The sequence below is a fragment of the Gorilla gorilla genome, chromosome 6 (assembly GCF_029281585.2).
Source record: "Gorilla gorilla gorilla isolate KB3781 chromosome 6, NHGRI_mGorGor1-v2.1_pri, whole genome shotgun sequence".
Taxonomy (NCBI): Eukaryota; Metazoa; Chordata; class Mammalia; order Primates; family Hominidae; genus Gorilla; species Gorilla gorilla.
In genome coordinates this window covers 151,239,875-151,254,451 of record NC_073230.2, presented here as the reverse complement: position 1 = coordinate 151,254,451, position 14,577 = coordinate 151,239,875, and the positions used below count along the sequence as shown (strand labels likewise).

Here is a 14,577-nt window from a genome sequence, read left to right as displayed (position 1 = left end):
TGCGGGCGTGAGCCACCGTGCCCGGCCTACTTTTAATAACTTTCAATGGCAAAAATCACAATTACCTTTGTACCAACCAATAGTTACAATTATCCTATCTACCAAGAATTTCTCATGAGCTAACAGATTCTGTGACTCCCTAATGAAGTGTTTCTTCATCAGGGGTACAACTGGTGTTTGAGGTGAGAGATATTTTGTGGAGAATTCCCTGAAATCAGAGCTATGGGCATCCCTGCCCACTGCCCACTGAATGCCTCTGGTGTCCCTATGATAACCAACACTGCCCTCAGATTTCCAAATTGCCTCAGGACGGCAGTGTTGCCCCTACTGGCTGATGAACTGTGGGGTTCTGATACTGACTACTTGATAAAAGTCAGGAAGCCCATGACCCAGAACTTCTCTGGCTGGGCAGGTTCCTGTGTCCATGTGGGCTGCTTGGACCACTAAGCTTCAAGTGATTCTCTGTGAGAGGTGACGAGAGGACAGGAAGCTAGGTCTTCTCCCTCGAACAGTATAGATAGATAGATAGACAGATAGATAGATAGATAGATAGATACATACATACATACATACATACATACATACATACATACATAGAGATAGATGATATATAAATAGGTAGATAAATGATAGACAGATAGAAGAGGGATTTGGATAGATAGGGTGAGTGGATGAATAGAGGTAGAGATAGATAGATAGATAGATAGATAGATAGATAGATAGATAGATAGATAGATAGATAGATAGATGATGGATAGATAGGATAGAATGATAGATAGATAGATAGATAGATAGATAGATAGATAGATAGATAGATAGATAGATAGATAGACAGACAGACAGACAGACAGACATAAATGAATAGGGTGGCTGGATGGATAGATAGATAGATAGACAGACAGACAGACAGATAGAAAGATAGATATAACCTGAGTAGATAGAGTGGATAGATAGATAGATAGATACAGATAGATGAGGTAGATGATAGATAGATAGATAGATAGATAGATAGATAGATAGATAGATAGATAGATAGAGGATGGATGGATAGATAGAGTGGGTGAATGAATTAATACATTGATCGGTAGATACATAGATATGATAGATTGAGATAGATAGATAGCTAGATATATACATACATAAATACATAGATGGGTACATGGATATACATAGATAGATAGATAGATACTTGTTCAGTAGTAGACATAAGGAAAACAGCCTTGAACTGAGTCTGACTCGTTCTTGCCAATCTTCAAAACCAGCCCCAGCTTCTGTTTTGTTTGTTTTGTTTTACTGCATCTATTGACAGTAAATAAAGACATGCAGTCCAATAGCCAAGCAGCCTGGTGCCAAGTGTGTCTCATTTTAAATCAATAGTGCTACTGCTGCCAACTGGCTCTGGGATCCAGGAGGCCAGAGACTGACAACAGAGAAGTATGCATCACGTGTTTGCAGTACCATCTGTTCTCCCTACCCTATCAGAGCTGTGCCAGGCCTCAGTCCCTGGCTCCAGATTGTGTGGTTCTGTCTAATATCTGCCTTTCCCTCTAGGACTCACCACTTGCCCTGAAAACCAGCTTATCTGGATAAGGCATGAATATTTGGCCTAACTCCTACCAGTCACATTCCTGGTGATCAATGTTTCTCCTGCACCTCTGTCCATGGGATACAATTCTACATTACGTAGAAAGAACTCCCAAAAGAGGTCTTCGCCCCTGGACTTCTGAGTGGCTGCTAACAGAATTACAACTGCTGGGATTTGTGCCCACAACATGGATATTTGTCTGATTAATACTTGATCCTGAGAGAGTATCTAGACACTACAACATATATCACATTGCTGACTGCACAAGTCAGCTTCTTTGTCCCTTCAATTCCTGGCAGATGTTCTAGAAAAGAGGCCTTTTCCTTGTCTCCCCAGCTTTCCTGTGGGGGTCACATAGGCTACACATGCCCTGCTACAATTCCTGCCCAGAAAGAATAGGCATTATTGAAGAACAGCTCCAGAGGTAGGGCAAGGTACTTGGTCTCCAGGAAGCCCTTGGCCCCGCACTAAGAATCCTGCCTGTGGGTACTGTCACAACGATTGATAGTAAAGCACACAGGCTGCCTCAGTTCAGGAGACACACATCTTGGCCAGAGGATGGGGCTGTAGCCTTCCTAGACCTGTAAGGAGCCATGTATTCATTCAAGCAAGAAACGCTTAGTGAATCCGGAAAAAAATTCAGGTACAGAAGCATGGGCTACTTGGATCCATTACAAGCAACAAACCATCCCCAGAAGAGAGCAAGTTTTACAGTAAGGCTGGAAACTGAGAGGTAAAAGCAAAGTTGAGAAACCCAAGGAAGGATTGGGCTCAGAGGAGGAATTATCAGTGTGGAAAGGGAGAAACGTGTTCATGGAAAAAAAAAAGATATACGAAAAAAAGACCTAAACAGTCTTTGAGGTTAGAAGACTGTTTAAAAGGGATAACCAAGGCAACAACAGTAAGTATACCAGTTCAGAGAAAAGATACCACTTCTAGGAGGTGTCACCCAGTGGAAATTTCTTGGGCCTTTGTAATCTGACAGCCTTGAAATTGAAATCAACACTCTTTCACCTAAAACCGTGGGCAAGTCATCTGAGCTCTCTGGTCTTAAATCCCAAAGATAATAATACATGTCTACATCCCAGTGGCCAGTAAAGTATTACTACATATAAAGTAATGGGCACACAGACTGACACCCAACACACATGCCCTAAGTGTTTCTCCCTTGCCAAGCCCATGTCCACGGTACAGGCATGTCCACAATCCCAGGAACAGCTGCCCCTGCCTACAAACCCTGACTCCACCCACATTTACAAACACCCTTTTACCTCCACTTGGCTGTCCCAGTCTAGAGACCCATTCACAACCACATCAGGAAAATCAGGCCAGACCTATGGAGAGAAACACGTTCAGTAGCGATGCACTAGACAATTTCCCTTACATAGTATTTCCTAATAAATTATTATACAAACCATGCTCCTAGGAGCAATACTTTGATTATCATGTAGGATTGATGTAAAAGAGAAGTGAATTCCAGAACACATTATATTACTTAAGAGTTATTAACTGTATCCACAAATATTGATTGAGAAAAGGAGAGCTTCTGGCCTCACGGCCCAAATAGAAAAGGCCAAAAATAACATACACAGGCACGTGACCCTCTAACAGTGACCCACCCTCAGGCTGGGGACTAGTGGATCATCGCTTAGGATTATACCTTTCCCCAGACAATGTCTCCATCATTTGGGTACTTGATGAAGACGTCATCCTCTATGCCCCGAGTGAAGGCAGGATAAGGCTGTGTCTCATTGCCAGAAATGGCTGGATCCTGAAATCAAAGCATAAGTCAGTTGGGAAAATCAAAGCCACAGAATGAAGAGAAACAGAATGAAGGAGAACTCCTCCAGGGCGAACTCGCTGGCTTCTACCTGAACTGTAGAGTTTTTGTGAGTCCTGGGAAATACACATTTCCTACTGCACTTCAATTTATCTACTTGCAACATGGAAATAAAGTATAACACTTCCTCCGACAAAACCCATACCTGCTCCCAAACAGACCGCACACATTCACATCAGGACTAACCAGAATGAGGATGACCCGCATCCCATCAGCCTTCATGCGATTGATCAGAGCTGGAAACCCAGCAAACTTGGGGCTGAGGGTGAAGTCCAGCTGCCGCTCCATGTAGTCGATGTCTGAGTACTGCACGTCCTGCGGGAGGACATGGGGAGCTGACAGGCTGCTGCTGTCCACGCCCAAGCTTTATAGGAGAACAACCCTCCACCACCCATGGTGGAATTCCAGACAGCTTCTTGTTGATGCTTTCAAGTCCCAGCTCTGCCATTTGTTAGGTACAGGTGCTGGGAAATTCACTTAATTTTTCAAATGTTCAGTGATAGGATAGAAAAAAATCAAAGTCAGCATAAAATAGGATGAGAATGCCTCTCTAAGATGGCTATTCTGAGGATAAATAAGAACACTGGAATGGACAGTGCTTTGTAAACTGCCACTATCAGGAGTGATTGTGATGACCTCCCCCAAGAGGCTGCCCCTGGTATCAGTGGTTCATGCTTAGAAAAAATAATATTAACTACCCAGGGCTAATACAATGTGGATGGTAAATCTACTGCAAAACAAGTCAAAACAAAGCAACAATGTATAGTTGCTTTGGAATACCCAATCTTGAGGGAAATCAGACACTACATTCTTCTGGAGAATGAAATATTGCATTTCACTATCCACTAATGGAAACGCTATGTTCCACTAATGGAGCTATTGTAAAACAAGAGAAATGTAGAATGAAATTAGATATGCGATGGTACATTGGATCAGTTGTCTGATGACTGGGTCCCCTCCCATCCTCCAGTGAACGATAAGCTTTATTTCCATGCGTACATCCTCTGGAACCCATTCCAGGATCCGTGTATTCCATCAGTGATTAGCTCAGAGCTGATGGGACACTGTGCTACAGCACCAGGGCTGCGGGAACTGAGGTCGTATCCACATATACAATGGTCTGATGGTTTGGGGTTAGTTTTTTTCAGGAATTAAGTAAAAGAACTGTGGATATTATTTATTCTTATGGAACCAAGGACATTTTGACTACATGTTTTGAAGTCAAGTGAAAGAAATGGAAGGAAGCATGGGAGAGCAGAAAGAGCCCTGGAGCCAGCTTATCTCCCTCTCTGGGAAATCACAGTAAGTCTTGAGCTATCATCTCTAGAAGATGGAAACAAGTGCCCTTACCTATATTACTGTGCTGGGGTGAGGCTCACTGTGATATTGTCCGAAAAAGAACATTATGTCTTTATAGAATCTCACAAACATTAGACAAATGAACCCAGACACAGAGGCACCTGGCTTAGTTTTGAAACTCCAGAGCCATGACTGAGAACGTACATAAGGGATCTGGGCAGCCACCATCTCATCATACAAGCTGGCGATCTCAGAGTCGTTCTGGTAGCCATAGCGACACAGCTGGAACCCCAAAGACCAGTAAGGTACCATCACAGGCCGGCCAATCAACTAGAAAATAGACAGAAAATACTAGTCCTCAGAACAGAGGCACCACATTGAAGTTTTACATCAAGTAATAAGAATATTTTTCCATGCCCCAAGCTAGACAACTAACTAATTGAATTCCACATCAAAACTGACAGGATATAGAGCCACTAGGATACTTAGAGAAAGCTTTCTGCTAGACTTGAGCTCCTTCTTAAAAATTATGAAAAAGCTGATTTCACTCCATTCCTAGAGACACTGTAGGTAACTGGTTAAGAAGCCCAGAATCAGAGGCAAAATGCCTGGCTTAGATACAGGCTCCAGTCCTGCTAGCTGTGTGACCTTAGGCAAAAATTAACTAATCTCTTAGTGCTTCAGTTTCTTCATCTGTAAATAAGGGTATAATAATAGCATCTCCCTCACAGTCCTTTTGTGAAGACTGAATGAGTTACTATGTGCAAAGTGCTCTAACATGCAGCAAGTAATAAATCAGTGATGTGCAGTAGGTAGTACATAAGTGTTTGCTGCTGCTGCCACAACCATCATGGTCACCACCATCATCACTATTTTCACCATCACCACCACTACCACCACCATGTTCTTCACACCACCCCACTGTCACCACCACTACCACCACCATAGCCACCACCACCATCACCATCAAACACCAACCATCACCACCCCCATCATCGTCACCATCACCACCACTATCACCACCATCACCAACACTCCCATCAACACCACCCCCACCACTATCATCACCATCACCAACACCACTACTACTACCACCATCATTATCACCATTCCCACATCACTATCACCACCATCAGCCCCTACCACCATCATCACCATCACCGCCACCATATAACCACAAATACCACCACCACCATACTACTATCACTACCATCACCACCACTAGTACCACTATAACTTCTGCTATTCTGCAATGCTTACAGAGGCTATAAATTTAATGATGATTAGAATGTATTTATTTTTCCTTATTCTATAATATCTTTCCAAGTAATACCAATAATTCCAGTTATCGTCTGAGAGTTATACTAATGAATGTGGGCTCTGGCACCCAGAATGTGCTATATAAGTACTTGATAAACAATTTGATTTCTCCCTACCTCAGTGTACTGCTGGGTGACAAGCTCTGGAGTTGGCCCCAAGAACACATAAAAGTCCAGAACTCCCCCTGTGGTACGGTATGTCAAGGCAGGCAGGGGCTGGAACGTCACATCTGAAAATGAAGAAAAATGCTAATCAAGCTGGAAACTTTCCACGTCACGAATCACCCCTGAAATCCACACATTCTCCATCTTCCTGCACCCTCCCTATCATAGAGTAGTAACAGCCAGTATTTTCTATCATACTCACATAGAACTGAAGAAGTTCAGTGGAAGTCTAAATGTCCCATTCCTGGGTTTGTTTCCTTTGGTGTATTTTACTATATTTTGTTGTTCTACTCTTAAAATTATGTTTACATTTCAACTTTTATTTTGGATAAGGAGGTACACGTTCACATTTGTTACATGGGAATATTGCACGATGCTGAGGTTTGGGGTATGAATCCTGTCATCCAGATAGCAAACATAGTACCCGATAGGTAATTTTTCAACATACCATACACCCTCATAATCCCCAGACTAACTTCTCTGACCCATAGTTTTACCCTAATTCAAATTTTGTAACTGACTCCCACGAGCTGACCTCCAAGACATTTGGGACCCATGTGGTTTTACTATCTCTTCTTATGTGATTTTTACCAAAATAAGAGTTGGGTTAAATCTTCTTATCACATGATATTAGACTGAAATGAACAGAAAGGCTAAACACAAAGAAAAAATAAACAGCAGTGCCCGTAAAATGAAGATTTTGACTTCAAGGAACAGTTAGGCTAAACACATCCTAAACTGACTCAGGCATGATTGGTATCCCCCCAAAATAAGGGAGGCGCTGGATGGCCTTACCCATGGCATTGCTGTTCAGCAGGAGCACTCCATGGGCACTGCCATCCTCCTCCAGCCCCATGTAGTAGGGGTGGACACCATAGGAATTCTTCTTGTACTGGAGAGTCATGGGGAGAAGCAGGAGGAGTTTAAGAGACATTATGCCTGAGAAAGAAACTCAACAAAAATATGCTTGCTAACATGGCTCTAGTTTTCTCCATGAAATCAATTAAACACATGAAACAAAGGAGCCTGAGAATTGGCCCACTTGCATAAAAGCAGAATGTGATGACCAAGTGGAGTTTGGGAAGATGAAGCCCAAAGCATGCGCAGTTTGGGTGGAGAGAAGCAGAGACACAGATCCCAAATGCTCTGTCCTTACCCCTGGGGGCTGGTCTCGGGAGAACATCCCCCAAGTGTGCCACTCCAAGTCTCTCCTATAGGATGTGTGCTCAGTTTCCCCAAAGCCGTAGAGGTACTTGGAGGGAAGGCGGGTGGAGATGCGGATAAACATGTCACTGAAGGTGAAGCCAAGGAGCTGAGAGTCCCAACTGAAACACAAAAAGGCAGATTTGAAACAGAAAATGGGCTTTTCTCTCTGCTTCCAGCAGCTGACTTTTCAAGGACAACTGAACACTTGATTCCTACCCAGAAGCTGTTCATCTCCCAAACAAAACTGAAACTCGATTTGATTAAAATATCATAGATATCCTCACTAAAAGCCCAGGAGTTCTTCATTCATCTGTTTCCCACTCTCACTGCCTCCTTTCAGTCGTCCTCTACAATACAAATCCAAGCTCCCCTCACCATCACAGCTGGGACCACTCCACACCAGCACTGCCTTCCACCCTTGAACCCCTCAGCGCATTTTCTACATAGCACTCAAAGTGATATTCCTACAAGGATCTCACCTCATGTCACTCCCATTTGTGCTTCTTCCGTGGCTTCTCATGCAAACATCTTATGAAGCCTTCAAGGCTGAAGCTGCCCCCTCAACCGGCGTTGCAGCTTCCTCTCCCAGCACTCACCTGCTTACTTCCTCCATTGCTCCAACCACACTAGACTTCTTTTCTTTAGCATGCCAGCTTCGCTTCGTCTCCTGGCCTACCCACTTCCTATTCCCTCTGTCTGAAATGCTCTTTCCCTTCGCCCTGTCTCATGTGGGTGGCTCCTTCTCATCCAGGTCCTATTAAAATATCACCTTCTTGGCGAGATCTACTCTGACCCCAATATCAGAAGCAGTAACCACACCATAACCCTCAATTACCCTGCTCTTTTGCCTACACAGCAATTATCACTATCACAACCTCCTTTTTATACTATAACTTAAATTATTTACTTATTATTTGTTGTCATGAGAAGAGAAACCTCAGCTGTCTATAAGGAGCAGCACCTAATCTAGAGAAGGCACCCCATAAACATTTCTTGGATGAATCCTCAGGCACACTCAACTGCCTCAGTAATTATTTCCAGAATGCTAAAGATTTCCTGTAAGAACAGGTCTGAAGGAAACAACCCATCCATGGATCTGGAAGTGGACAATGTGATGTTTTGAACAAGGATACATCCAAGGACAATGGACCTGGCAGCGAAGGCGCAGGTAGCCATCAACTCTGAGTCACACTAGAAGCCACTCACATTATAGTGCCTGTACTCTTCCGGCGAATTTCAATCCCAAATGGATTCTTCTTAATGAGGACGTCATAGAGTTGACCCTCAGGGGTGCTGGATGGCACGCTGGGTATGTTCAGAGGGACTGGAACTTCATACCGATTGTTGTTGGGATCATAAATCTAGGCCAGAGGAAAACGATTTTAGGCAAGAATACTACTCTTGAAACCTATACCCTTAGCAGAACCTTTTTGATTTTTGGACAAAGGTTCAGATGCTATGTTTCTGTCTTCTTTAAGTTTATGATGTCTGAGATTTACTTAACACATCAAATAACAATGTCAGATTTAATATGTTTGTCTGTCATTTCTCATTACTAAGGCCTCTACTGCATTAATATACGCATTGTGACATTGGTGCTAACGTAGAAAATCATTCTGGAATCAGCGTGGTATTTATGAATATGTTACTTGTTATTTTCTGTGGGTATAGGAGAATATATAAATACCTTAAAACTTCTGAATTGAAAAATAACGTGTCTCCCCAAAATGAAATCTATTTGATTAAAATAATCAGACTGTCCTTGCTGAAGGTGGTATCTAAACTGATTCATGAGTACCTACTACATCCCTGCCTGACACTGCACAAGACACTAGGGATGTGAGCTCAATAAGGCAGTGTTATGGTTTTACAAAATTCACATGCGAATAAGAAGTCAAAGAGAGCAGCTCACAACACCTGGGTGATGTGTGCTAAGGGAGAGCTATGTAGAAGTGCAGTGAGATTCTAGGGAAGGAAATGCCTAACATTGTTTCTGGGAGACTGAGATGGTCTCCCGGGAGAAATACAATCTAGAGTATTAGAAACTTGGTGGTCATTAACCAAACAAAGAAAAGAGATCAAGTCATTCTGGTGAAGAATAACAACCACAAAGGCAGAGAGAATTAAAGTGGGCCAGAAAGAGGCAAATATTTTGGAAAGAGCTACTGTATGGTCAAGAGGTAGAGTAGGCAATGGTTAAGGCTAGAACTCCAAGGAAGTTCATTCACTTCAAACCCATTAGGTGCCTACAACATGCTAGTGCTATGATGAGGGTACAAACATACAACAGCATCATCCCTGCATTAGAGGATGAACAAGAACTCAGAATTCGGGTTGATGTCAGATTGTAAAGAAATTTTCAGGCAATGTGACAATGTCCTGATCACTTTCACTTACTCTGTCAACTACATTACAGCACTAAGTATCTGCCAGGCTCTGTATTAGACTTCAGAAGCACAAAGAGGAAAGCGCACATTCCTATCCTTGAGAAGATTAGTTTAATAGAGAAGCAGACATAACAGCTAGTCCATCCCTAGTCCTTAAATGCAATTAAATTCTGGAAAGAAATGAAATCGCTGCACGTTGATGGCTATTTTATACGTATCTCAAATTCAGTATCCCAAACTGAACATATCATCTTACATTGATCAATCACAAACCTTTTCAGTATTCCCATTCTGGTTGATGTCAGCACCATCCATATTAAGATGCAAGATACCAACACAGTCATCATTCTTGATGCTTCCCTCTCCATTGTTGCCTGCTTTCAATCTAGCACCAGACCCTGTAATCCAACTTCCTGAATCTCAAATAGGTGCACTGTTCTCCACCTTCATTCCAGTATTTAGTCCAAACCTAAGCCCTCACTTGACCTGCCTAACTAGCAGCCTCCCAACTTGTCTCTCTGTACTCACTCTTGCTCTCCCAACCATTTTCCTAACAGTAGCCACAGTAATCTTTTCCAAATGAAAATTAGGGCAGGTCTCATTGTTCCCTCAATGATTTCTCAGTGCTCTCTGGATAGTGACATAGTCTAATGTAGCATGATTAACTTATTTTAGGGTTGTGTGACCTGAACCAGAAAAAGATAATGGAACTGAAAAGGGTCTTATCACTGCCTGATACATGTACTGTGTTTACCTTGAACTGCAGCATTTCATTCTTATGGTAAGTGACATGCAGGCGAAGGGGGTTCACGGGTGTGGAAGGGAAGGCATTGGCATGAACAGAAGACTTTAAGGAGATGTCAGCTGTGGCCCCATGGGAATTATACTGAACATCACTGACAGAGTATAGGTCGTCGACAAAATAGCAAAAAGGGACTCCAGAAGAATTGGATGCCTGAAAAAGTAAGGCCAAAGTCATAGATCAGCACAGCATGTGGTCTTAAAGTTCTCTAACCTAAACAGGGTTAGAAAAGTCATTTTATACGACAATAAAGCCGGCCTATCACTTATCACTTGGCAATAACATAAATTTAATTTCCTGGTCTCCAAGCAAAATATTTATTTTAAAAACTTTTGCACATGTCCCCACCTACTTGTCACATCCAGATCATGTCCCTTAGGAAGTCCTTTCTATGGATTTTAAGTAGTTATGTAAGTGCCACTGCTATGCTTAAGAAACTATAGATTAGCTGTGGAGATTTTCATGCACATGAACCCCATCAGCATGGTTACCTCCCAGATACAGCCACGGGCAGTGCAGTTTTCTGCAGAAGCACCATTCTCATCAGGGTAACAGTCTATTTTTTCTTCATCCCTTATCTTTATGCTCCACTCCACTGTGTATGCTTCTCCCAGGAAAAGATTGATGTCTGTGATAATGGCGACCTGTAGGAATGCAGAAATCACAAGGAAATTCATCTTTGGGAGAAAGGCCTTGCAAAATCTAAGACTTTGTTTATTTATTTATTTTGGAAAAACAAATAGACATCAGTCCAGACTTTCAACCATCCAAGCAACATATCACTTTAGCTTATAAGAAGAGAACTGTACAGTGGGGGAATCTATTTAGCAGTAACAGGGCATATGTCTCCCCTCTAGCAGAATCTTGTACATAGCATAATGAAAACAATTAGGTCAAATAAAACCTGTCGCGATCACCCCTTATTCTTTTCTACCCTAACTCCTCTTAGCCCTCTGTGTCTTGTCAGGAAGGGTGTCTTCTGCACTTCCTCTTTAGCATGGTACATGGTGTCATCTCAAAGTGAGCTGATCCTCTTGCTCTCCAGTCCCCAAACCAGCATCCCCCATTGGCATGGAGTGGTAGAAAGAACACAGCAATAAGAATCATATGACGTGGTTATCATGCCCGCATTTATGTAGTATATTAGACAAATGATTTCTTTTTTTAATTTTTAATTTTAATGAATATATAGTAGGTATACATATTTATGGAGTATATGAAATATTTTGATTCAGGCATACAATGAATAATAATCACATCAGGGCAAATTGGGAATTCTAATTCATTTCTTTGAATTTCAATTTTGGCAACAGCAAAATTGAGAGGTTGAAATGAAATCATCTTTCTTTCCACTTCTAACATCCCAGCGTCTTTATTTTTCTAAGCATAAAGGCTGCAAATTTGAAACCTTCTTTGAATCCTATTAATTCAAATATTTAATACTTTCCATATATTTTTCTTATCTTTGACACTTCTCTAGACAGCACTTCCCAAGTTAAAGTTCTCACACGTCTGGAGTAAAAAAAATCACATTCTAAAGATTATCATCCTTCTCCCAGTCTCCTCTCAATCTAAACCATCTTGTACTTCCCTGTACTACTAGTCCCCAGCCCCCACTCCCATTCCAACAATGCTTACACACAGTAGCACAGCCTTCATTCAAGGATCAATATGAGACTGCTTGAGAATTAAATCAAGTTGGTATCCAAGACCCTCCAAAACCTGACCACAAGTTTCCTATCCAAGCTGGCCTTTTTCAAATACCAAATCTTATTTGTGCTAGTCATACAAAATTCACAGTCTAATAATGTAAGGTTATTCCCCACTTTCCAACTTTGCTGTTCCTGTGTCTCGTCATAATTATTCTATTTTTGGGAAAAGCAAGTGAAACCAGCTAGAAAGACAGGAACACTGACAGGCAGAGAAGGGAATAAGAAGAAAAACACCCAACTCATTCTAGCTCTGGCCACCTCATTTTTTTCCCCAGCCCTCTCACTTCCACAAAACAGGCCTCAAAGGTGCCCTGGTCCTTCAGGGACCCATGCAAACTTGGCAAGAAGGAACATCACGATGCTATGGAGAATCCTCAATGTACCATCTCAACAAAATGGGTTTTTACCTTCAGGTTAGAATCATAAGTGACTGTAGGAGAAGTCTGACTTGGGACACCATTGTGTTTCACCGTAACATTGCTAGGTTCCTCCGTCCCAAGAATTTTAATCTCATTAAATGCTAAATTATTGGGGTCCTTGTAGGTTGATTGTGAAATATTCACCTCCAAGCGGTTCTGCAAAACAATTAAGTTCAATTATGCATAAAGGTATGCCTGTAATACACAGATTCTCACGTCACTCAAATATTCCATTCCAGACTGGATACCCCCCACTGCCATGAATGCCTCTCTGCTTTCTCTACTAGTGTCTGCTCAAGAAGTACAACATTATTTTGATAATCCTCCAATTTGATACAATCATAAAAACACACAGATAATTAAAAACTATATTTAGAAACACTACTTGCTATATTAATGCAACCTTTTGAAAACATCGATGAAATCATAAATAGAAATGTGCTCACCTATAGCCAATAATGCATATAAAGTTACAAATATAATCACACATATACAGTATACACAAGCACAGATGTGCTAATGGTCAGTCCAAAGCCCACACCTAAGATTCATAAAAATATGCTACTCACTTGAGTGACAGAAAACTCACATAAAAGATATACTTTATTGGCCACAGTATCTGAAAGTGACAGAAAGACAAGTCAGATTCCGGCCTGCCCACCACAGAAGAACAGATTTCACACTCCCACTCTTTTCAGCTACATCCTGATGTCACAAATGGCAGTATTTCCTTTACCTTAGGGATGAATAATATTCCACTGTATTCATTCATCAATGTATACTTAGAATGTTTCCATATCTTGGCTGTTGCAAGCAATGCTGTAATGAATATGGGAGGAGTGAGTATATCTCTTAAAGATACTGGTTTCATGTCCTCTGGATATACACCCAGAAGTGGGAATTCATGGGATTGTATGGAAGTTCTGTTTTTCATTTTTTGAGGAACCTCCATACTATTTTCCATAATGGTTGTAACAATTTACAGTCCCACCAACAGTCTAAAAAATTCCATTTTCTCCACACCCTCACCAGCACTTCTCTCCTTTCTTTTTTATGATTTCCATGCTAACAGGTGTGAGGTGACATCTCGCTGTGATTTTTGACTTGCATACCTGTGTCATTTACTGATGTTGAGCATCTTTTCACATACCAGTTACCCACTTGTATGTCTTCCTTGGAAAAACATCTGGTCACCCACTTTTTAATTGGGTCATTTGATCTTTTGCTACTCAGTTGCATATGTTCCTTATTTTTTTATATTAATCTCTTCTGAGATATATGGTTTGCAAACATTTTTATCCATTCTGTAGTTTGCCTTTTCATGTTGTTGATTGTTTCTTTTGCTGTGCAGGAGCCTTTTAGTTTGATGTAGTCACGCCTGTTTACTTTTTGGCATTTTGCCTTTGCTTTTGGTATCATATCCAAAAAAGTCATTGCCAAGACTACGTCAAGGAGGTTTTTTGCCATGTTTTCTTCAAGGAGCTTTACAATTTTAGCCCTTACATTTCAATTTTTAATTTCTTTCTTCACAGTAGCCAAGATATGAAAACAACCTAAGTGTCTATCAGTGGATGAATAGATAAAGATGTTCTGGTACATATATACAGTAGAATATTTTTCAGACATAAAAAGAAGAACATTCTGCCATTTGCAACAGCAAGAATGACTTAGGGGGACATTATACTAAGTGAAATAAGCTAGAGACAGAAAGTCCAGTACTGCGTGGTCTCACTTATATGTGGAATCTAAAAAAGTTCATCTCTTAGAAGCAGAGCCTACAACAGTTGTTCTTAGAGCCTGCAGAAGTGGAAAATGGGGAGATGATGGTCAAGGGTACAAACTT

At 41.4% G+C, this 14,577-nt stretch overlaps 1 protein-coding gene across 1 annotated transcript in view; it reads right to left on the bottom strand.

Moving 5' to 3' along the window:
• The window catches only part of MGAM (maltase-glucoamylase), a 152,343-nt gene that overhangs the window by 17,213 nt on the left and 120,553 nt on the right, over positions 1-14,577 (bottom strand). The window contains exons 91-102 of the mRNA XM_063708809.1: positions 13,304-13,353; positions 12,723-12,890; positions 11,095-11,247; positions 10,556-10,756; positions 8,621-8,775; positions 7,365-7,533; positions 7,004-7,100; positions 6,161-6,273; positions 4,929-5,054; positions 3,612-3,740; positions 3,246-3,356; positions 2,857-2,919 (exon numbers count right to left, since the gene is read on the bottom strand). Coding sequence (XP_063564879.1) covers positions 2,857-2,919; positions 3,246-3,356; positions 3,612-3,740; positions 4,929-5,054; positions 6,161-6,273; positions 7,004-7,100; positions 7,365-7,533; positions 8,621-8,775; positions 10,556-10,756; positions 11,095-11,247; positions 12,723-12,890; positions 13,304-13,353 — 1,535 coding nt within the window. The remainder of the gene's footprint in view (positions 1-2,856; positions 2,920-3,245; positions 3,357-3,611; positions 3,741-4,928; positions 5,055-6,160; positions 6,274-7,003; positions 7,101-7,364; positions 7,534-8,620; positions 8,776-10,555; positions 10,757-11,094; positions 11,248-12,722; positions 12,891-13,303; positions 13,354-14,577) is intronic.